Source organism: Protopterus annectens, chromosome 6.part1, assembly GCF_019279795.1.
Source record: "Protopterus annectens isolate FY-2018-M chromosome 6.part1, PAN1.0, whole genome shotgun sequence".
Classification (NCBI taxonomy): Eukaryota; Metazoa; Chordata; order Ceratodontiformes; family Protopteridae; genus Protopterus; species Protopterus annectens.
In genome coordinates, this window is record NC_056738.1 from 194,549,902 (window position 1) to 194,575,609 (window position 25,708).

Below are 25,708 nucleotides of genomic sequence, written 5' to 3' on the forward strand. Positions count from 1 at the left end.
GACATAGTGGTGCTGAGAGCTTGATATCAGCCTAAAATGCCTTTTAAAAGGATCATCACAACCATTAATAACAATTTGTTAAGTGGCTGATGAGGAAGAGGATATAAGTTAATGGCTTAAGATAAAGAAATTGGACTGGTTGTTGCAGAATGCACTTACCTGAAGGATGAATAAAGGCCATTTAGTTTAAAGGCTTATGTATTTTCTTAAGTCTAAATATTACTTATCTTTAAAAAAATCTTAATGTAAACACACACACAAACAACTGCATCATAAATTACTCAAAATTATGACTAGGCAGAGGGAGTGGATGTGATTGGTGGCATACATCACTAATTGAAGGGAGTTCAAAGAAACATCCAAATAAGGGAGAGTGGGCTGGCTTGTTATTGGTCATCCTTGCCCTGAAGTTAGGAAAGTGATTTTGTAGATTTAGAGGATTAGTACACCTCATAGAGCCCAACAGGACATCAACAATTCTGTTTGTATATAAACTACTAGGAGAATAGGACAGTTTTCCACTTTCATGAAATACCGTTCTCCTTAAAGTGGTGAATGTCTACAAGGGAGTACTACCATACTTCTCTGGTGGGTGGGAGGCTTATGTTATGTGTGTAGCCCCCATCAAAGAATAGATGTTAACCCAACTGTGTGACAGGGCAAAGACCTTCATATCCAGACTCCCGCTCTAAGCAGACAACAAATGGATTTCTATGCAATAAATCATCCATTTCTCCCAAGTTCAGCAGGGTACCCAAAGATTTTTTTTTTAAATTGACCCAAACAAAATTTGCTGGTTTGGTCTGTCTGTCTACAGGTTTTTGTATTTTTGCTTTTCCTTCTTTACAGAACTTGAGTTTTCTGTTATATTTTGTAACTGACAGAATGACAGAAGAGTATGTGAAGAGTGATAACTCCAGCTGCAGAACTTCTTAATGATTCACCATGGCAACAGGATGCAGCTCTAGAAGGCTGTTGCACTGAGCATGCTTGATGCTACTGGGTTATCAGTCACTACTAGGGCATAGCTGATGGGAGACGTTGGACTGGGTTAGCCTCAGTAACTTACATCTTGGAATGAATAACTGAGAATAATGGGGTATAACAAAAGCTTCTTCATCATCAGGACAGAAACAAGGACAAATCTGCAGGCTAATTAGAAGACTAACACATGGTTCCATTATTAATCTTATATAGGCAAGTCTTCCTGCTTTGTTAATGTACAAAATTAATGATGTAGAACTCCATTACAAACAGCCTGCAATCTGTAATGTACATTTATAAACCATTTGCAACAGTGTCTGAGCCATTTACTTTGGTCTCGTTTATTTGACTGGTGTACATGTTTTGGGAGATGATTTTATGCTTTAACACTGTTCCTTTGTTATGTGTCGCACACAGGGGGCTCGAGAAGAAGATGATGTTGTAAGTGAAGATCTAGTTGAACAGGATGCAAAAGTAAGAGACCGACTTTGTTCTTTGCATGTTTTTGTATACACATATTAGAGAAGGGTGCACTATTATGTACTTAGAACTACAATTTTCTTTTCATGTTCTCTTTTATTTGTCATACAGAAAAAATCTTCAAATATTATTCTTTATTTTCAGTGCATAGGTGGTGTTCCAAAATGAAGATTTAGTTTTTGGTAGAATTTAAGAAACTGTAGCCCACCTTCATTTGGAATATTAGTTTCATATGATAAAACCTGTTCTTGTTTTATTCAGTGATCCATGGCAGGGGTATAGATTTCTGTAGAATTTACTGCAGACTAGGAAGTTTTATTTTCAATGTCAGAGGCCAGGTAATCAAATTAATTTACCTGGAGGGAGTAACTCTTATGACCTGGCTCATTGCAATTATACCATAGTATGTTTTATGGTTCTCTCTATTATGTCTGAATTGCAGAAAACAGGTTAAATTTTGCACAGTTATGGTCATTCTTTTATTATGATTGTTTATGAATGATTTTTTGTCTTCAGCACTACACCCGTTTACATACATACAGATACTTAAGTGTGTGCACACAAAAACAGACAGACACACACACACACACACACACACACACACACACACACACACACACACACACACACATATATATATGATAGTGCGTAGACATATAGATCTTCAGTGGTGCATTTCCTAAAACTTTTCAGCAAAGGGAAATCTAATAATGCTGTACACAGCTGCGTGTGAGCAATTTTTAGATTGTTTTTTCGTATAAAGCAGAGGTAGGCTGCTTTAAGTATGACACTGTGAAAGGAAACTGTGTGCTGAATAGAACTTTAGTAGCTGCTGTCAGACATTTATAAGTGAGCACAAGGCAACAATGCTTTTTTGGGGGGTGTAATGGTATTCTGTATTGTCACGTGTTACACAGCTTATTTAAGAAGGAAGTGAAGTCTTTGCTTGAGTTAAAATCTGAGCAATTAGTCTGGTACCTCTGTTACCATTAGTTAAACAGTGTATGTAATCTGACTGATTTCTGAGCATTCCAGCAGGAGTTTTTATATGGTATGTTCCCTCTTTAATGCTTTATTAGACAGTCAGATGTCTTCATTTGTGATAATTATTCCCCCGTAGCATAATGGAATAATGAATAACCGTTATTTTCTATGCAACTTACCAAGGAAAAGCCACTGAAATTGTACTTAATTTCTGGATTAGTAGAGCTTTTCCTTGCACAGCATCTGAAACAGAGAAAAATAATGGAAGATTGGAAGACTGAAAATCATATTCATTTAATTTCCATCTTACTTTTTGCTGCTGATGGGTGGATTTAGTAGCACTGTGAAAATTACTCAATGTGGTGATCTGTCTCTTGCAATCCAATACTACTTTCTTAGCTCTAATTTAAGCAGCAGACAGGTCCCATTAATTCTGTCTGAAAACTTTGTGTAAAACAGCCCTATCAGTTCCTCAAAAACATTTTGACAAGCAAAAATAAAAAAATTAAAAAAAAAACATTATGGAATTTAACAAACATGCAACACCAGGAATGACAAGAAGGCTGATGGACACTCTCATAAATAGTTATTTTCATTGCTTCTGTATTTATAAGATTAGGGGGTTTTTTTCTTACTTTTAAATATGTACATTTCTGATTACAAATTTTGTAGTGATTATGTTTTATGAAAATTTAATGAAAATATTTTCAAAAAAATCACCAGGAAGCTAAGTATTTTCTCTAGATTATATTGCTTGTTCCCAATTCACAGTGATACATTTTTGAAAACATTCTTTATTTAACCTGTGAATAATCCAGTCTGCACCAGAAGTACTGTATGTCTTACGTCTAGATTAGCTATACAATTTTATGCTGTTATGATTTACTTTCAGAAGACAGGGGGCTGTTATAAACTTCCACTGTGAATGATGGAGGCATAATTGCCCAAACAAAAATTGCCCAGGCACAACTGATCAAGAGTACAGTGTAAGAACTACCCACATAAATCAAAGTAAGTAATGGCAAACTCCTTGTACTACAGTTGTGCAGTAGTCCGCACAGGTGAAACAGCACACTTAGGCTTTGCACAACCAATAATTCCATAACTAAGTATCCAGTGTAGTACCTACAATGAAATATCAGCCTGATTAGTTCTATTCAGACAGTTAAATCCCAATCACCTTCCAGTCATCAGTCACATGTAGGGAAATGGATACATGACACTAATACAGTTTAGCATGTCACACTTCAAAGATAATAACAATATTCCTCTTACAGGGCATTTGCAATTCAGCTTATTTGTAGATTCACAGTACTTCCTCGTTTGCTACGCTCTTCAAATACCCAGTAGGGGGTACTGTAGTACTTCACTGATTTACATATATTACCAAGAATTTCCTGACTTCAAAATATCCGTTGTACCAATGTAGGTCAGAAAACCCCTCAACACCTGATCCTGCTAAAGTCTTACTTTTGCTTTCAGAGGGTGCTATTTTGGGGCAGCACATTACATTAATGGCAAATGTATGTGCATTCCAGCTCCATGCTCTGGAGTTCATTCCTCGTCTTGAGGCTACCATTTCTGTTAAACTTACATGTTCCCCTGTGGAAATTAAGTGTGGCATTCACTTATCCACTCATTGTATCTAGCAAAGGAAAATGCTTCTTACTGACAGGATTGACAAGTCATACTACAATTTGGTGGTATGTAGTGCACTGCGAACAGGGGGTGTCAAAAATCTGGCCATACACACACCCATACACTTGTATATGTATAATATACCATAGTGACCTCTGGTCCTTTTAATTGTACTAATTGTCAAGGTCAGTTAACATAGTGTTAGATGGTCCCTTTAAGGATACTAACCCAGAAAAAGGCAAGGAGGTTAGAGTTAGTAAGGGACAGCTTCATACATTGATATTTAAAACCTAGTATCCTAATGCTGACCACATTTGACCCACTACTTATCTTCCATTTTAAGCTAAAAATAACCTGCTATATAAAGTACCCAAAGAAAGGGAAGAGACACTGAGCTAGCTATTAATTAATAATTAATTAATTATTTAATTACATTTAATTAATACTTTATGTATTTATGTATATTTTAATTCTAAAACATTTTGGAAAACTTGTAATAAAAATAATGTGGCTAAATTCTAGGTGATAATTTAAAAATGGACAGAAGAAAGGTTTGTGTTTTGGCTAGATTTTGGATATTGTGAAGGACATAAACAGCTTCATGTAGCATGCCTTTAGTGGCAAAGAACAGAACCCAAATCAGGATTTAAGAATTCTTTCATACTTTTGCAAATTGCAGAGGTCTCCTTTGAACACATAGTAATGGACATTGGGGATCCAGTTTGTGAAACTGAATAGTCGCCATCAGTATATCCTAGTACTTATTTTGCTACAAAATTTCCTGAATTGGTATCAATGGAAAGAGTCAATGTAAAATCCATAGTAAAAGAACTACTGTTGTTTTTGAATTTTCTAGAGTTGGAATTCCCCATGAAATTCATCCTGATAAAGGCATCCCATTCATGTCCATAGTAATGCGTGGACTTTGCCAGTGTTCTAATTTAAAACAGATAAGAGCATATGTATAAAGCACACAAACAGATGAGCACTTTACACGTTAACAAAATGTTAACATCTATGCTAGAAAAGAATATAGAGATATATAGGAAAATCTGGGACCAGGTGTTACCAAATCTTCGCATTCCTGTAAGAGAAGCTTCCCCAGCTTTAAACAGATTTACATTATCTGAATTGCTGTATGGCAGACATCCCTGAAGCTTGCTAAGTATAGCAAAAGAAAAAAAAATGCAGGAGGAAGAAAATACCCCAAAAAAATGTGTAATAAGACATTTATGTGGCTCATCTGGACAAATCAAGAACTGTGGGAGAATATACAATGAGGAAACAAGAGCCACAATAAAAAATGTGTAAGAGAAAAGTGCATCTGAGAGAGCTCAAAGTGGGAAATAAGATACTTGTTTTAGTACACACCACTGAACATAAGTTCCTTGTAAACAGACAAGGCCTTTTGAAGTGTCAAGTGAAGTAAATTACAAAGTGAGACAACTGAAGAAAAACAAAATTAGAACATCTGTAGCTCATAAATGTTCTGAAACCATGGAGAGAATTTTCTACTGAAATTTGTATATAAGTATGCAGTTCCATCAACATACCTTGAAGCCGAAACAGGGGAGATACTATCGCTGACTCAGAAGCAGGAAGTGAAATAATATTCAGGAATAAGGACCAAAAATTAATTATTTGCAACATAAATTGTGCCTGGAGAGAGAAAGTACACTTAAAACTCTATCAAATAACCAGAATCCCAACACCAAACAGTTAGGGACAAAATTATTAAACTTAGGACTGTAGAAGAATCCCAGAGAGAGAGAGTAAGGTAGTCCTGTTATAGTGGTGCCCAAGCCTGATAAGTCTAAAATAGTTTGCAATGACTTCAGGAAGCTAAATAGCATATCTAAAGTTGATTTATACCCCCTGCCCCATCTGAATGAACTGTTTAAGGAGCTGGACAAGACTAAGTTTTTGTCCACTTTGAATATAACCAATGACTATTGGAAAATCACAGTACCCTGCAGCTGCAAAGAAAAATGGAACCTTCTACACCCAGTCTTTCACAATAAGACTGTTGCCTTTTGCTCACCATGGAGCACCTGCATCATTCCAGAGGCTGACGGATAAAATGCTTGATGCCAACACCAGGTGTGCAGCAACCTACTTAGATGACATTGCAATGTCCTTTGAACACTGAGAGAGCCATCTACCCACAGTTCAGGATGTTTTAAACTCTCTGCATCAGGCTGGATTGATAGCTAATCTAGCTAAATGCAAGGCAGGTAAGATAGGAATTCAATGCTTGGGCTATGTTAAGGGTGAAGAGTTTGTGAACCCACAAGAAGAAAATGTGAAAGCAGTGCAAAACTGGCAAACCAATAAAATTCACATGAAGGCCTTTTTTGGACTTGGCTAGGTATTTTCAGATTTTTTTTTCTTGATTCTGGCAGTATTTCTTTAACCCTGGCCGACCCAATATGTTGAAAAAGACAACAACAGCATTGAACCAAGCAATTTAATCGTTGAGCACTTTCATCCACTAATATAGTAGGACTTCATCAGAACAAGTCCGGCTATATTAGCAGATGAAAGCGCTCAACAATTAAATTGCTTGGTTCAACACTGTTGTTGTTTTTTTCAACATATTGGTTTATCGTGTAGTGTGTTTTTACCTGGCTGACCCAATAAAAGGTAAGGCTTTACAGAAGACAAAGTAGACAAATGTAAATGGAGCAAAACAAAATCTTGTGCTTGAATCTCAAATTCATAGCCCATGACTTTTCAAAGCAATTCCTAGTACACATGGAGTTCTCAGAGGTGTGCATAGATGCAGTCTTGGTGATAAATGGGAGGACCATAGCATATGCTATAGTAGAAGGAAACTTACTAATGCAGATAAACACTACTCAGCTATAGAAACATAGTGTTTAGCCATTAAGTAAGCCCTCACTACCCTGAAATATTACCACTTGAAGAGACACTTTATCCTGATCACAGATCGTGTCTCACTTCAGTGGCTATTCTGATACAAGCACACAACCCAAAGCTAAGTCAGTAGGCAGTGACCACCAGCTTTTCATTTTTAGGATCATGCATCTATGTAGGCTGTCCTGGGCAGAGAGCCCATCTGCTGATGCTCAGAAGTGATGAGTAGGTTTCTCAGACAGTATAGTGGTAAGCAGGTTAAAGTTATTGAGGGACAACTGCACATGAGGATATTTAAATCCTAGTTCTTTCTTTAGAGCAGATTTGTGATGTTTGGGTCTAAAGAGGACACTGCATGGATTATAGAAAGAGGTACTTGTATCAGAAGTAAGAAAAAAGGCAACCTACGTGGCATTTCAGTAGGGGATGGGAGATGAACCCTTCAGAAGTTGGATGTTTCCCTGCATCTGTGAAAGAGAAGATATTCTGTTTTAACCCTGTCTGTGGGGCTGCAGAGTGCTGTTTTACTGCTGTAAAGTAAATGAATATAAGTTTCAAATTGGAAAGGTGGCTTTAGTGCTGATCTGTTATTACAAACAGAACAAAATAGTACAGAATCTATCTACGTATGCATATAGGCATAAGAATTAAGTGCTGCTGTCATTGACAACCAATTAACTGAACCATTCATGGGGGCTACCTTCTGTTGAACACGTAGTCTACCAAACCTTAACTGATCACAAAAGGAAATCTTACACTTTCCCTTTGTGATCATAATCATGCAGTTCTGAAAACGGACAAAAATCAGCTGTATTGAAACTTTTATACAGTAACGAACACATTAACAAAATAAAAACAGATAATTATTTATACAACTGTCTGCATAATCCTTAATTGTATAAGATTTATTAAACAGTCAAACAGTATAACTTGATCTTAGAATATAGATTAATATGTATCTATTTATAAATTACATCAGAAATTCTATTCTCTAGTTATTTTGTTTTTTTTTTCATATTGGTAGGAGACATTTTTTGACTCACAGCAGTCACTTGATTTACAAATTCTGTAAATAAAGGAATAGCCTCGTTTTCTAATTCATTTTAACCTTTTTCCTGACAATTGTTAATAAATTCCAGAGAAGGACGTGAGGCTTGGGTATGCATCTGGGAATTGGAACATTTGACATCTGTGATAAATATCAGCCCTTAAGAGCTGAACCATGCTGGTATGAACATGTCATATTAGTGAAAAAGCAAGGAATATTATAATGGGCATGGCAGTTTTATTGTAATGATTCCATATTAAATTCAAATATATCTCATGCAAGCAAACTTGAGATACTGAGGTTTTGGTACAAAGTAAAACAGTCCCAATTTTTACAAAATGCAAAGCAGACACCTGGCAGCATTCGTAAAGGTGCTGAGATGTGTACACAGAGGCACAGGTGTCATGGTACCTTTTTGATATTCAACAAGCAGCCTTATTGTGCACCATGGAGGGCTAGCCCCTCGGCCATGCTGAATGCTAATGAGGCATGCTGTGGGGGCTATCCTAATTAGCCACATGCTCTCTCCCTGGAACCACCTTCAGGAAGTCATCTACCTGGCCAAGTGATTCAAGAAAGTGCTCAGATGTGTAGATCAGTATGGCCATCCCCATCACATTGCAGTAGCAAACATGGCCAAAAGGCTGTGTGTTTAACCACCAAACATGAATGTGGTGGGAAGAACTACTAGATACTGGGGCTTACATTTAAAGTGCCATAATGGCACTGACAGTAAAAATGGGGTTTGGAGGTGGGGAGGATACATTAGACCACCAGGGAAACATCTGTAAAGTGCTGTACTGGCACAACCTTCCTATGGGGACCTGGGGTGGGGGAACCACAAGACACCAGTGAATGCTTTAAGTACAGTGATGGCAGAAAGAGCCAACTGAGACCAGGAGGTTGTGGGAACTACTGGATACCAGGAAATGCTTTAACTACCATGATGACACCAATATTACAACAGGGATCAGGTAGTGGATGGAATCACTGGACACCAGGGAATGCTCTAAGTTCTGTGGTGGCACAAACTTTGCTTTGTGGACCAGGGGGTGGGGAATACACTAGACACCAGGGAATCCTCCATAAACTGCCCTGAAGCATGAACAGCATAAAGGAAATGGGGAGGGGAACCACTGGGCACAGTCTAAAGTGCCATAATGGCACCAACTATATTACAGGAATCAGAGGTGGGGGAGATCCACTGGACACCTGTAATAAAGTGAAGTACTGTAATGGCACAGACATCATAAGAGTAATGGGAGGTGAGGGTGGAACCCCCAAACCAGCATGGATGGCTGTTTAAAGTGCCATAATGGTGCTGATATTATAACAGGGATATGGGAGTGGAAATAAACTGGACCACCAGGACCTAATGCTATGTGTCATAATGGCACTAAAGTATTGCAGGACTGGGGGGAACCACATGAGGGTAGGGACAGGTACAGGGGTTGTATTGTGTTTGTGTGTTCATGATTGCATATGTGTGTGTGAGAGAGAGAGTGACTGAAGGGGTGATTCCACTTCCTACATGAGCAAAAGGTTACTACCACAACATGCAGCTCATAATGAGGTCTTACCTCGTTGCAGCTAGCATGTTTCTGAATCACAAATGAGCACATCAAGCTGGTGGGGCCTTTCTAACATAAGCTGTACAACTCATGCTAAACACTTAATAAATTCCCAGGATCATCTTTCATTGACTGCTTATTGTTTGAAAAATAAAAAATCCAGGAAATTGCCAACTTATGATCTGCATCATGTTCACTAATTGTCACCATGTTAGTATTTTTCCATTCAAATGTAACACACTTGGAAGAATTGGAGAAATTGTGTTTTAGTGCATATGGCATTAAAACCCCTGATTTTTTTATTTCTTTTTGGGCCTTTTTCAATTTTTTTTACATGACCAAACAACTGAAACCTACTTGATGAGTTGATCAGTTGTACAAATTTTCAATGCGAAAGCAAGCATATTTTCTATTCCTCCTAAGTCAGTGGCAGCATGTGTTTCCATGGGTTATTTATTCTGTTACTTTTCTCTTGAACTGTGCGTTTGGCTCACATCAAATCTGTCATTCTTGTTGCTCTAGACAACCATTTTTGCACACTCATCAAGGATAAGGAGAGCAGATGAATAAACTCCATGTTTACAACCTAGGCAGTGCCCTCATTGCTGAATCTTAACAATGTCTGTCATTTTAACACAATGCCTTATTCTTAAAGGAAGCAATGCATTGTTTTAAGCTGTCTTCTACATTATAAAGATAATTAATTGATGAAACTCAAGAAATGTGCTATTGAGGGCAGCATCTATTTATCACTCCCTTAACACTAATATCCAAAGTGTGTTTTTATACCTTAAATTCTATAGGCAAGTCTTCTGTATTGTACAACATTAACTAAGTCTGTTCTTTTCCTGTTTTCATGTGATTCATAGGTGTTTCAATACCATTTTAGCCTTATGACCATGTATACCTTGCCAGTACCCACTCTCAGGCCTTACATCCTTTCTCAAGAAGGGAAAGACCAGTTTAGTCCTTGTGTATATTTTAGTCTGTCCAACCAGTCATTCAGGTTTAATATGAAGGAAGGTATAGAATCACATTGTTTAAGCTACAGAAAAAGTTGATTTCATAGAAAGAGGGGGCACTGAGTGATAAACCAATATCTCCATGACATTCTGTTATTTCTGCTGATGAAGGTTCATGTCTCTGATTCTAGTTTTAGCTGCACTTTGATTTACTGACATATGAGGTCAAGGACCACTGAATCTCTAATTGCATGATAAGCAAGGCACAAGCCACTACAAATGACTCTATAATACATAGAGTACAGGAACAGGTCTTTCAGTCTCTCCTGACAACTAAGAGTCTTAAGACCAGTTATCTTTTTGTTTAGGAACCTCTAGAGTTTTTTGAGTTTGTTGATGTCAAGTGAAATACATCCCGAAGAGAGTGTTGTATTGCAGAAAGAGTCTGATCAATGCGTAATGTAGGGAAACACTAACATCTTTGGATCTAAATGAAATAGCTGTTAGTCATGCTAAGTGAAAAGATGTCCTGACCACAGTTGCCACGCAAAGATCAAAGGAGACAGAACTATCAACACAAGTGCCCATTTCACTGACTACCTTTTTGTTTAGTAGGGGAGTGTTATTTATACTTAAGTTGTTGGTAACTGCTGTTTACTGAAAGAAAATAATTGCTGCTTACTGAAAGAAAATTTTACACTTTTTAGCATTCAGTTTAAGCCTAGGAATTAAGTATGGTAAGCTCTTTCCTAAGGGTACAGATATTGGGGGGATGGGATTACACCCAGTCTGCAGATACCTGCAATTATGGTTAACCGGAGGTCCTGGAGCATTACAACCAGAATGCAGCCATCAGCAAATGTGATTAACCAGAGGTCCTGGTTATCAGTTTTTTTTTTACATCAGTCAGATAGATGCCGGATGGGTTAGGACTCAGTTTAGACCCCTGGGGTATTCCACTGATTAACTTAGCACCATTTGGTGAGGCACCTGCCACAAAAACTTTATGACTTCTGTCTTTCAGTCAACTGGCTATCAATCCTACCACTTGTAATCTATGTTTAAAACATATACTTTCCTTTATTTCCAACAAGAGGTATGGAATTGAATGCATTGGCTAGATCAAGATAAGCCATATAGCTTCATAGGTTCATAGGTGTGTACTAGGCTAATGGCCCTGGAGCCTTTACAAGCCTAACCCATAGAATTACCCTGGCATTGTGCCACCCGACCATAGTTCCCAGTGCCGCTGTTGAGTAGAGCCATTGGAGTAATCCCCGGGGTGAATTTTCTATTTCCCATCCTCTCATCAAGATTTCTCTTGAAGAGGGCCAGTGAGGTGCTCTGTTTGACATGTATGGGAAGTCTATTTCATAGCATGGACAGTCTCTGTGTTATGAGCCTGTCCCTCCACCACATTCTGTTGAGTGTGGTAATGAGGTTGAGGTCTCTGGAGTATGTGGTGCGCAGGGATTGGGATTTCTTTAGATGTAGCATTTCTAACAGAGCTGGGTCAGACTTGTCTTTGTAAGTTGAGGAGAGATCGCCTCTAAGTCGGCAATATGAGATGGAGAATAGTTGGAGTTTTTTTTTATTCTATCCATATAGGACAAGTGTTTAAGGCCTAGGATCCTCTTTGTGAGGTCCTTTTGTGGCCTGTCCAGTTGTTGCAGGTGTCTAGTGAGGTACATGCCAAATGGGTCATTGTACTCGATGATTGGCCTAATGAGGGAAGAGTAGAGGGAGACAATGACCTCTTTCTTCCTGGATGCAAAACCCTTGGCAATGAGATGTGCCACATAGAAGGACTTTCTGACCACAGTGGCAATGTGGTGGTAAAAAGAGAGGTTGCTGTCAACCTGTGTTCCCAAATCTCTTATAATGCCTTCTGTGTTCACTGGACTACCACTGATGTGGTAATTCATGGGAACTGGGGTTTTCTTAAAGGGGATGAAGGCACATTTTTTTGGCATTGAGCTTAAGGCCATGGTTCTGACACCAGTCGTTGGTCTCAGTTAGGCCTTTCTGTAGGATGTCAACATCACTTGGGGAGTTAATAAGCTTCCACCTTGCAATCATCTGCGAACTTTGTCAGACAGAGTCCCTTTGTGTTGGCCTGGACTTCAGAGAAGTAGATACCAAACCCTGTGGGACTCCACTTGTGACTGGTCAGCAGTCTGACTTGGAGTCAGCTAATTTCACACTGTGGGTTCTATCTATGAGCCAGTGTGCAACCCACCTAGTGATATAGGGGTTGATGCCTAGGTTAGTGAGTTTTTCTATGATTCCTGAGTGGGGAATGGTATCAAAGGCCTTGGCCAGATCAAGGTAGGCTGTATGAACCACCTTGCCTTCATCCACAGCTCTGGTGACTGACTCAAAGAAGTCGACCAAGTTGAGCAGGCATGATCTACCCTTCACAAAACCAGACTGTGTGGGATCCAGAGTTTGGAGATTCCCTATATCCTTGTTTATTAGGTCCATGATGATGTGTTCCATAGCTTTGCATATCAGACTCATCAGGCTAATAGGGTGATAGTTCCCAGAGTCTGTAGTCGCTCCTCCTTTGTGGAGAGGAATGACTGTAGCAGTGCGCCATTTGGTAGGAACAAAGCCTGAAGTGAGGCTGTGATTAAACGGGGCACACAGGTGAGGTGCCAGTTCACTCTGTAGTTCATATAGAGCACAGCCAGTGATATTCTCAGGTCCTTGTAACACACGGGATGTCTGCCGAACCAAATGACTCAAATGAAAACAACAGGTCCCATCACACGAAGCAGTCAATAAAGGTAGCCACTCACAGTCTGTAGACCAAGTAATACAACAGGATCCACAAGTAGGTAAATAGAAAAGTTCTTTATTGCACAAAACACACCGATTTAGCGCTTTCTTTTCCAAACAGGAAACTTCATCAGAATCTATTACATCACATCCCTACTTGTTTAAATAGTTAGCCTCTGTTTTTCATTGGATAAACATCCAAATGCTTTAAATTAAAAATTCACATGAATTCCATATACATATTCCATATACACAATATAATAAATAAAATTTCTATATAAAACTGCTATAAAAATGCTGTATTGTTTAAATAAACATATCTATTATTTACACCTAAATATCAAACAATGTATGTATAAATACTTAAATAAACTGTTTTGTATTTAATGAAAATATACTGCCTCCTATCTATCTCCTTCATATTGCAACATTGTTTATACAAAACTATTTCATATTGCAACATAGTTGTGCAACACTACAAAATGTTCTTAAAATAATAATGTTATGTCACAGAAACACATCTTGATAGCATTTTAAAAAAGCATTTTGACAAAAAGCATTTTTCTGTCCCAATTTAAAATGTTAACAAATAGCTTTTAATTTCAATGCTGATGTTATATTAACATGGTCATTCAGACAAGGAAAAACACATGCATCAAGCCTCAACTACCACATCAATTCCTTGTATTCAAGCCTATTCTGCCAATCACCCCCTCTTTCTGTGATTCAAACCTTCTCCAGTATCCAAAATTTAAAATCAGCATTCACACAATTTAGGACATGTCTATACAATGCATTACGTACCTTTTTCTTGCTAATTTCATACATATGCTCGTAAATACGTTGTTTTAAAATACATTCTGTCATGCCTCTATAGAATCCCCAACATGTTGAACAGTATGCTATATATACTACCCATTTAGTCCGACAGTTGTATAATTCATTCACATGGCATCTGTATTTCAGTGCAGGTATATCCTATTTCTCTTTATTAGCTATAAAAATACATTGATTACAATGCCCACATTTAAATGTACCTTTCATACCTACAACCTCTCTCCTAAGTTCTTTCTCAAATAATTCTTTTAAGTTGTCATTTTTGTTGTAACCAAATTGTAATGACTGATTAAATACTTTCAACTTGTTGGGCATTCTCCTATAAAGATCCCAGTATTTTATCAAAATGTTTTGTATATTATTGGTGTCCTCATTGAATGCTAGAAACATGTATATTATGCACTCATCTTTCTTTACCAAGGTGGTGTTGTTCAATATATCTTCTCCACTCTGAAAAAGTGATTTAAATTTTGTCCCTCATCCTGATAAAATCTCATTCTTAATACTATTAACCATTTCCATGGGATAACCGCTATCATAGAACAACGCACCAATAAATTCCAGTTCATTCTCCAAGTCCAATCTTATAGATGTCATATGAACTGCTCTAACCATCTGCCCTTTTAGAATATTTTTCTTTTGTATCTTGGGATAACTGCTTTCATAATGTAGGTAAGTATTGGAAAAAAAAATGTTCCTATAAATACTTGACGTATATCTCAAATTAGGTAAATCTTTTTTGATATTAACATCCAAATAATGTACTTCCTGGTCACCAAATTCATAAGTAAAAGAAAGAAAGTTAGTAGAAGAATTAATATAGTTCATAAATTCCATTATAATGTCTGTCAGACTATGCCACACAACAAAAATATCATCCAGGTATCTGTAATACTTTTTTTATGTATGTCATGTATTTACTTTTAAAGACAAAATGAGTTTCCCAATATAGCATTATTATATTGGCATATATAGGGGCGCAAACAGCCCCCATTGAGAAGAGAAAAATAAGTGTGTGTGTGTTTTTGCAAAAAATTTTTTTCTATTTACCTACTTGTGGATCCTGTTGCTTTACTTGGTATACATACTCTGAGTGGCTACCTTCATTGACTGCTAAGTGTGACCGGACCTGGTCCCTAATATTCATATTCCCAGGTCCCATAGAAGCTGTATTCTTGGCCTTGGACAATGCTGTTTTAATCTGTGCAGCAGTAATACTGGGTGCCTGGCAATCTACTGGTATTGTGATGGGTCCTTTGAGGGGGGTAAAGTTGCACTGAATCTGCCGGCCAGTATATTGGCAATATCTGCTGGCTCGCTATAGGAGGTACCATTGTGCAGTTGCTCAGAGCAAATCTGGGTATTGTGTGGAGATTCTTTACATAACTAAAGAAGGCCTTGTGGTTGCCTTTACTATCAGCTGCAATTCTGTTTTCATAGCTAGCTTTAGAGGATTTGATGAGGGATCTCAGCCTTTTGTTGAGGCTGATAAGGGAGTTTTTCCAGTCTTGGGACTTCACCTTATTCCACATCAGTTTCCTCCTTCTGTTTTAGAGTTTAAGGCAGGGGACCACCAGATTGACTTTCATATTTTGGAGGCGAGTGTCTTGGTTCTATTGGGTATGGCGAGATCCATGCATTTGTGTATGTGTTTGTATAGTGCATTGATGTATGATTCAGCATTCATGCAACTATTCTCCATTTGCATGGGTGCCATGAAGTTACCCACCTCTGTTTTTAGGAGCCCAATGTTAGCTTTGGCGAAGTTTTACATGGTGATTGCCTTTACGGGGGGGGGGGGGTGGATTTCCAAGGTGATTAGTTTGTGGTCGGATCTAACCAGGGAGGAGTTGACTATTGGTGTAGAGCAATGGTTGCCCATGTTAGTAATGACCAGGTCAAGGATGTTGCTACCTCTAGTGGGGGTAAGAACGAGCTGGTCCAGGGCATTGGAATTAATGAAGTCCAGGAAACGTTCAGCAAGTGTATTAGTACATGAGTAGTTTTCCCAGTTAATGGAGGGGTAGTTGAAGTCACCCAGTATGAGAGTGTTAGGTTGGACCCTAATATTCTCCAGGGTGCTTAGGAATGTGCAGTGTGAGTCTTGCGATATGGTTGGGGACCTACAGCAGGCAATGACATGAATTGCTATCTTACCCAATGTTAGCTGCTCCTGAAGTATCTCTGATGCATTATGTTGGGCTACCAGTCTGGAGGTGTGCACATCCTTATGAATATGGAAACACCACCACCTTTGGAGCTTCAGTCCAAGTTCTGGGGCTGAAAGTGTGGAATGCGTTATAGCCTAATAGTGCAGGTTGCTTTCTGCTGCCTTGAACCAGTTCTCTGTTACAGTACAAATGTTGATGTTCTCCATTTTAAGGAGTGCTTTGAGCAAGTGCATTTTGAGATTTAGACTTCTAGTTGAGCAGCATGACCCTCAGATTGCATTTGTTTGCTTGACCAGCTATTCCAGTCTTGGCTGGAGAGTGTGTGGCTTCCAGTTTGGATATATAAGTGCATCTCTTGCAAGTCTGAGAGTTGGGAGATAAGAGGAGGGGGTTGTTGGTGTACAAGAGGCAGTTGCTACATTGCTTTAGGATGCCCAAGTTCACCAGGTTAATAGGAGAAAGCATAGGGAACTAACCTTTAGACATGCCTGGAGGGGTGGGCATTAATAAGTACTGGAGTTGTTTCCTTGTAGAACGTTTATTGCTGGTAGCACTTTTGTGTGCTACAATAATTGCTACAAGATGTCTGGAAAAGTGCTAGACTAATAAGTTATTGCACAAGAAGAGAGAACTAGCAGACCTAAGGGAAAAATTGAAGAGCAGACTTTGGCACCACTCAGAAAGGTTGGAAACAAGCGTAAACATGGGCTTTTAAACCAGAAAGGTGAAAGAGATGGAAAAACTGCCCAAACAGCCAATAATCTACAGTTTCTGGGCCAGAAACCACTCCTCTTGTGGTAGATAGGCTACCTGCTGCTTACCACTCCCACTGATAAGCTAGAAGGCATCCTTCCAACACAGAAAGGCTTGGGCGGCTCAGAAGCTTGCATACAATCCTGGATACAGCAAATCTGTATCTGGACTAGACTAGTTACAGGAAAGGTGGGAAAAGTGCAAATGCAGGCTTTTAAACCAGAAAGTTGAAAGAGATGGAAAAACTGCCCAAACAGCCAATAAACTACAATTTCTGGGCCAGAAACCATTCCTCTTGTGGTAGATAGGCTACCTAGTGCTTACCACTCCCACTGACAAGCGGGAGGGCTACCCCCAGCATGACTACAGTTGACAGCTTGCGTGACCCTTTCAAAGAAGATAACAAGATTTAATATTTATGATCTTCCCTTGACAAATCCAAATTGTGGTGAGTCAAGCTTAAAGAGATTCTTGATATCATGATTAATGAGATCAGTTATTACATATTCCATAACGTTACAGATCAGACTCCTAAAGCTGATTGGTTTATGACTCATAGGGTCTGTGTTAAGGCCACCCTTGTTGAGGGGCATCATAGGTTCATAGGTGTGTACTAAGCCAACGGCCCTGGAGTCTTTACAAGCCTAGCCCATTGAAGTGCCCTGGCATCATGTCGCCGTTAGTTCTCAGTGTCTCTCTCAAGAAGAGCCACTGGAGTAATCCCTGGGGTGAGCTTTCTATTTCCCATCCACTCATCAAGATTTCTTTTGAAAAGGGCCACATCACCACATCAGTGTGCCAGGACTTAGAAACAGAGCATGTTGTTAAGTTTAGGTTAAACAATTTAAGGAGAGGTTTGGAGAGAGCATGTTTGGCACTGTTTGTTAAACACCCAGATATATGCTGTCAGGACATATGGAGGAGATGTTTCTTAGTGATGAATGGGTGTGTAAATGATTAAGAGATGAATGCTATCTGAATATGGGTTTTAGGGGTAAAATTTAAAGAGGACATATTTTCTAGTATATTTACAATATCATTGGGGTTGGAGTGGAGGCCCCATTAAGGAAAAGTTCAATGTTAAGTGTTACGTCTTAAGTTTTCTAACTTAGCTAAATCAGGATTTGTAGTTATCATTCATATCAGAGTTGCTTTGCTGGTGCTTGTAGTGTTTTTCAGTATTCTTGTTGATATTTTTATATCATCCTCATTCTGAGGAATTCTAGCCTTACTGCACATTTTAAGTATTTTTTTGTCTTATTACAATGGCTCTTTTGCTATTGTTGTTGTTATTGTTGATTGGCCACTGGAGGGTTGTTTTTAAATATACCATGGTATGTGGCAGTAGTTGGGACAGATAGGTCTATGCATTTGTCTAATTCCACATAAAACTCCTTAGTGAAGTTGTAGGGGTCAACAGTGATGACATCATGGATAAATATAGAGATTTGCTCATATAACTGTATAAGGTTTATCCTTACGAGGTCCTCAAACATGGAGATTTTAGTTACGGGGGTATGGTGGTTCTGAGAGTAAATATCATATGAGGACAGATTTAGCTATTGAAGGAGATACTGGGAAGTAAATAAGGTAGAGGCAATATTTGTGAGGACCAGATCAAGAATATTTTGACCTCTAGAAAATTAGTTAATAGGATCATAGGAGGTTACTAGACTAATGGCCTTAGTACCCCTACAAGCCTAGCCAAGTACAATCTCTGTTCCCAAGAACATCAAGGTATTAATCAGAAGTAAGTCAACAACTACTGTCCCTGTCCAAGAAGGACACAGGTGAAACTCCTGGAGTGAATTTGCAGTTTTCCATCCAATTATCCAAATTACACTTAAATAGGGTCAGCAAGGGGCTCTGCTTCACCTGAATTGGACATTTGTTCCAGAGGAGAGGTAACCTCTCTGAGACATATCTGTCTCTCCAGCAAGTCCTGTTGATGTCACATACTAGGCTGAGTTCCCTACAGTGAGTGCATCTTACACAATTTGATTTACAAATGTGCAGCATTTCCATTAGAGCAGGATCTGAGATTTATTTATATGCAAGGCAGAGGTCACCTCTGAATAGTCTGTAATACACAAAGTATAGTGACAGTGATTTCAGTCTGTCAATGTATGACATATGCTGAAGACCCTGAATTTTCTTTATAAGAAACCTTTGAGGTCTTTCCACTTGCTGCAGGTGTCTGGTAAGGTACATACCAAAGGTAGCATTGTGCTCTATTATTGGTCTGATGAGTGAGGAGTACAGGGAGCTTATAACCTCTTTTGTTCCAGACGCCATGCCTTTAGTTATGAGGTGGGCAATGTAGAAAGCCTTTTTTAACACTATGGAAATGTGGTGGTCAAAGGAAAGGTTGCTGTCAACTAGTGTGCCCAAATATCTCACCAGTGATTGCGTGCTTAGGATGTTGTTATTAATCTGGTAATCTGTAGGAATGTTGCTGTTGCTGAAGGGGATGATAATGCATTTTTTGCATTGGGTTTTAGCCCATGACTTTGGCACCAGTAATTGGCCTATGAAAGTCCCTCTTGTAGGACGTTGACATCATTTGGGGACTCAATGACTGCACCCAGTTTGCAGTCATCAGCAAACTTTACCAGCCATAGGCCTTTTGTTTTAGCCTGCACATCTGAGAAGTACATTACAAACAATAGAGCCCCAGCACCAAGCCCTGTGTAACACCACTGGTTGCAGATCTGCTGGTGGAGGTAGAGTCACCTATTTTTACTGTGTGCATTCTATTGATGAGGCAGTTTGCAACCCACATGACAATGTACGGGTTGTTCTCCAGTTTTTTTAATTTCTCCAAATATTTTGGGTTTTTAATACCATGACGGGAATGGACCCCATTCCTAAGTCAAGGTATGAGTAAAGTTCATGAAATTAGTATTGTCTCAATCTTTGATGTCAGCCAGGAGTGCTCTTCACAGCAGCTGCAATGTGCCCAGTAGTGACTCCTTCTGCAATTCATATGGGGTTACATGTACTGGTATCATATCTAAATACGACTGTAGACTCTTTTTTATAAGACCATCACTCCTACTACTATTGGAACTATCTGGGTATCTTTCTTCCACATTGCTGTCATTTCTGCCTGCAAATCTTGAAATTTTATGACTTTGTGTCTCTGTGTATGGAACACACTGTAGTCACTGTGTTTGGTGATTTCAATGATCAATGCTACTTTTGTCTTCTTTTCTTGGAGCACTATATCTGGTTTTCTAGCATCTATCTTTTGAACTGTTGGTAATGGGTGAGCCCATGTGATGTAAACTTCATTTTCTATGATGCTTTGTGACTCATGTTTCCAGTGTTTTTCAGCCACTTCAATACCATAATGTTTACACAATTCCCAGTACAACAGTCTCGCCACATTATTATGCCTTTCAGTATACAGTCCTTCTGACATTAGTATATCACAACCAGCAATGAGGTGTGCAACTGTTTCCAATTCTATTTTACAAAACCTAGATGTCTATTTCTCCCACATGTTCAATGGACTTTGTAAAGTAACGTGTACACAGCCGAGTATCTTGGGCTGCCAATATTAACCTTTTGTTTCTTGGTTTGAATTAGCCTCTCCTTAACCATTCCTGCACTCGTTCCTGATCAACATGAGGTTCTTCCAGAAGTTTTCTATACTTGCAAAGATATTTATGCATTTTCCACATTTCTTGCCTTCTCATCTGGTCCTTCACCTTATATTTTTTCTTTTGTTTTTGGCACATTCAGTTGCTGCCTGATTTTTATCTACTTTTAGTTTGATTACGTTTTCTGTTTGATGCTGATATGCTTCTGCTAGCCTAAGCAGGGAAGTCATCTTAGATTTAGCCTCCTCATGTTTCAAAACTTTCATTACATTTGGGTTTTGTGAGGTCAGCATATATGTGTGGAGTCCCACAACTGCAGAGCTGTACATGTAATCAATTTCAAGGATTCCCATCCCTCCTTTGGAACGGGAGATATATAATCTTGGTATGCGCTGATTTTTATAAATCATTTGGTGAGCATGAAGCATCCTTATTGCTTTCCTATCCAATCTATCCAACACATTTTGGGGCAAGTCAATCACTCAAAAACTGTACGTTAGGACAGGAAGAGCAAACTGGTTTATAGCTTGGATTTTGCTCCTAGATGTCAAGTCTGTTTTCAGGATTAATTTAAGTCTTCTGAAGTTTTCCTTACTAAGTTTTATTCGCATTTGTTCATGTTTTATTCTTGATCCTTCATCAATTCCCAAATATTTATTCACTTCCTCTTACTCAAGTTCTTTTATATCACATTCTTGTCCCAAACCGATGTTTTCTTGATGCTGCAGTTTTCCTGCTTTAAAGGTTGCTTTTGCACATTTATCAAGACCAAATTACATTCCTATATCATCTGAAAAAGTTTTGACAACTTGCAGTTGTGCTTTCAGTTCTTCATCTGATGAGCTATACAGTTTTAAATCATCGACAAAGAGAAGATGAGAAGTCTTTACACTTCGTTGTTTTATAGGAGCCAAATTATAGCCATGGCCTAAGCTGTTAAGTTGACAGCTTAATGGGTTATGGGCAAGGCAGAATAGCAGCAGCGACAGAGAGTCACCCTGGAATATCCCCCATTGGATTTTTATCCCTGGAATAATAATTTGTCCTTTATCATGGCTTAATGGCTTAATTGCAAAGTGGTCTGCCAATGTTTCATGGTCACTGTAATGTAGTCGATCAGTGTAAGATGAATCTTATACATTTTTAAGCACTCTTTTATCCATGAATGTGGGACACTATCCAATGCTTTTTTGTAGTCAATCCATGCCATACTAGGTTCTTCCCCTTTTACAGTTCTCCACTATGACTTTATTTAACAGCAAATGAACTTTTCTTCCATATGACTTTCTTTTACTGCCCTTTTGTTGTATTGCCATAATTGAGTTTTCTTCTAAATGACTATAAACTCTGTCTGCATCAATTCCCTTGTATAGTTTATACATCACCAGAAAGCAAGTTATTGGTCTATAATTTTTAGGGTAGCTTACAGGTTCACTCTCAAGTAGGAGCATTGTATTTCTGGTTGTTAGCCAGGTTTATGACTGTTTGGGGTGTGCATATAAACAGTTCTTACTCATGGCTAAATCTTCACTAAATCTTCATTTCTACAGCTGTTTGAGTGTATCAATGATACCTGAGTGGGGAATAGTGTCAGGTCCAGGTAGGCTGTATGGATGGATTTGCCTTTGTCCAGGGCATTGGTGACTGTCTCAAAAAAGTGAACTAAGTTCAACAGACAAGATCTCCCTTTAACAAAGCCAGACTGGGTCAGGTCAAGGTATGGAGGTCTCCTATATGTTTGTTGATAAGGGCTATGATTATGTTTGTTGATAAGGGCTATGATTATTCTTTCCATAGCCTTGCAGATTAGGCTAGTCAGGTTTATGGGTCTGTAGTTCCCGGGGTCAGTGGAAGCACCTCTTTTATGTAATGGGATGACAGTTGCTGTTTTACATTCAGCAAGTACAAAAACAGTGCTTGGACTGTGGTTAAAAAGAGTACCCAGTGGTGCAGCTAGTTCCTGTTTTAATCCATTTAGAAAGCAGCCTGGGATATTATGAGGCCCCTTAGATGCTGTGTTTTTGGCTTTGGAGAGAGCATTTACAACATGCTCCTTGAAGACACTAGATGGAGAGCAGGTGGTAGGGATGCTTTAGGGGATATGTGGCAGGGACAGGGGGTGAGAAGTTTTCACAGAGCCTGTCAGCTAGCAGGTTGGCTATTTCTATGGGTTCACTATATGTGGTGCCATTAACAACCAGTACTGCTCAGATTTGGGGTTTTCCTTTCATGATTTCTGACATAGCTAAATAAGGCCTTATGGTTATCCTTAGCAAAGGAAGCTACTTTGGATTCATAGTTAACTTTAGAATGCTTTACGAGGTGTTTTATCTGCTTGTTTAAGCCAAGGAGGGAGTGCTTGGCTTAAACAAGCAAATAATACACCTCATATGGCATTCTAAAGCTAACTATGAATCCAAATTAGCCTCCTTCATTATTATTTGCTTAACTGTTTGATCCAAGAAACTTTTGTTTATTAAATCCAAAAATCTCTTGGCACACCATACATTAGAACTATAGGTGCCTCATTCTATAGCAGAGTAATTAGAGTTACTTAGGATTATTGAATTGTCACTTCTTACAGGAATCTTAGATAATCATCTGGGGACATGGTGGTGGTTGTATATCATGCTATATGTTGGAAGCTTGTCTTGTCTGTTACCATGAAGTTCTAAGTATTAATGTAGCAAGGTTGGGGTGAAGGGTTCAACCGCCTTGGACGCAAAGTGTTTGGTGGCACAATTGAGGGCTCTGAGTCCTGCTTTTTTTCTTTTTTGCTTTTCCCTTGAAGAGCTGGGCAGATCGTCGATTGCCTGCTATACTGTTGGTAGCCAAGCATACAGTATGCTGAAGAGTTGTTTTTTCTTCACTTTTTTCCTGATACCTGTAGGGGGATTGGATTTGATATTTGTAGATTGGCTGACTGTACTGACTTTTTTCCTGTCTTCCGGAGAGCTGTGAGGAGCATGAATTTAGCGGGTGTAGATTGGCTGGCTGCATTGTAGGAAGGCATTCTACAGTAAAAGCCTTTTTTTCTTTGCTGAGAACTGAGGGTGAGCATGGATTTGGTCAGTGTGGCTTGGTCCATTTTTACTGTAAGAAGCCAATGAGCTTTCCAAAGTAAGCCAAAGACCTTTTTTTTAATTTTTTTCCCTAAAGCGGGTGTGGATTGGCTGACTGTACTGCAGGATGCCAAGCAGCTTTCTACAGTAAGCCAAAGACCTTCTTTTTTATTTTTTTTTCCCTAGAGCGGGTGTGGATTGGCTGACTGTACTGTAGGATGCCAAGCAGCTTTCTGTGGTAAGCCAAAGACCTTCTTTTTCCTCTCTTTCTTCTCTCTTCCCAAGAGCTGGGGGTGGAGGGGGCATGGATTTGGCTGCTGTGCATTTGCTGGCTGTACTGTAGGAAGACAATCAGCTTTCTACAGTAAGTTGAAGACCTTTTTTTCCTCTTATCTTGAACACCTGAGGGGGTGGGGTGTAACTTCAAGGGACTGGGACTTGGCACTAGATGAGCCAGGTACAGCTCTGGTTCTAAGATTATGAGTCCCTGGTTATGGTATCAGTCTAGATCAGATGTGGTTCCTGACAAATATGGAGACACAACAGCAGTTTCTATTAGGCCTGAAGGTATGGTAGGTGCAAAACTCATGTATGGAGGGAGTGATTTCTTTTGGAACTAAGTCTCTATAATTATGCATACAAAGGCAAGTTCCAGATGCAGAAAATTATCAAGATAGTGGCATATGTTATTGAGACTCCAGGTTTGCTACCTGTGAACCTCATAGTCTTTCCTTCTTATTCCCAGTATCCTTTCTATGCTCCCCCACATGATTTTGCATTCCTGTATCAAGTTCCCCAAACACCAACTTCTCTGGTTTTTGATTATACCCACAGCCAGCAGCGGCCTTAGGTCAGCTGGTGCCCTAGGCAAAAGGGCTCCACAGCACTCCCCCACACCACCCAGGTGCCCCCACCCTGGTCTACTTACATCAAACAAATAGTGGAAAAGTGCTCCTGATACAGTGGTGCCCTAGGCGGACGCCTAGTTGGCCTATTCCTAAGGCTGGCTATGCCCACAGCCTGCCCAGCTGCCTGCTGTTTCTCTACTTAAATGGCTACACAGAACTGGATGAAATGTACATAATTCAGCCTGGTAGAACTGGAGCATTATTGTTTTTCTTCTGAAGTCTGTCTCTTAATGATATAACTCAGTATGTTGTTGTGGACTAACTCAGTATGCTGTTAGGTATTGTTACAGTCATTTCAGTCCATGGCAGGTGCTTTAGTGATGATACATTAACCAGCCCATCATCTTTTTCCTTACTTTTCACTCTCTGTCCCATTCCTGTTATGTGATACTTCACACTCAGCAAGAAATCAGACTGTTAGCAGCTGTATGAACAAACCGGAATTTCTTCTTTCTCCTTTGACTGGATCCAAGAGGAAATCTTGCCTCTTCCTTCCAGGCAAATATTCCCTTATGTTTTTTTATATAATAGCAGTTAATAGATGTGAAACATTTGCAATCACAGGACTTCCTACATTTCCAAGGTTTCTTGTTTTATATGCAGTATTCTTCCTTTTTTCAACAGATACTTGTCATAAATGTACTTTTTTTGCCACATCTTTAATACCGAGATGTTATACAGTTCTGGTGGTAATGGAGAAAAATGGACACAGCATAAGTGCTGGTCCACAATGCCTGCTACATGAATAAATGAGCAGAAAGAGTTGGCTGGTGGTTTGGAACCACCTGCAATTCTGCGTTCTCCATTACAGTCCCTTCATTTTATATCTTTAAATATAAATGTAATATTACTGTCTTCATCGACCCCTTTTCAGTGCAGCTGTATGTTTGTATTGAAAACACAATGATAATTCCCACTGGGCTGCACATACAGCTTTCTCCACTTTGACTCTGTAAATTAATTTCTCACCACTTGGAAATAGGATAGACCTGACAGGTTCATGCATGAACTACTTGATTCTGTGCAACACAAGGGGTAGCTTGAAGT

At 39.1% G+C, this 25,708-nt stretch overlaps 1 protein-coding gene across 3 annotated transcripts in view; it reads left to right on the forward strand.

Moving 5' to 3' along the window:
- Positions 1-25,708, forward strand: part of ANXA6 (annexin A6) — a 779,963-nt gene that overhangs the window by 328,126 nt on the left and 426,129 nt on the right. For all 3 annotated transcript variants that reach the window (XM_044075649.1, XM_044075650.1, XM_044075651.1), the window contains exon 8: positions 1,402-1,458. In XM_044075649.1, the coding sequence (XP_043931584.1) occupies positions 1,402-1,458 (57 nt within the window). The remainder of the gene's footprint in view (positions 1-1,401; positions 1,459-25,708) is intronic.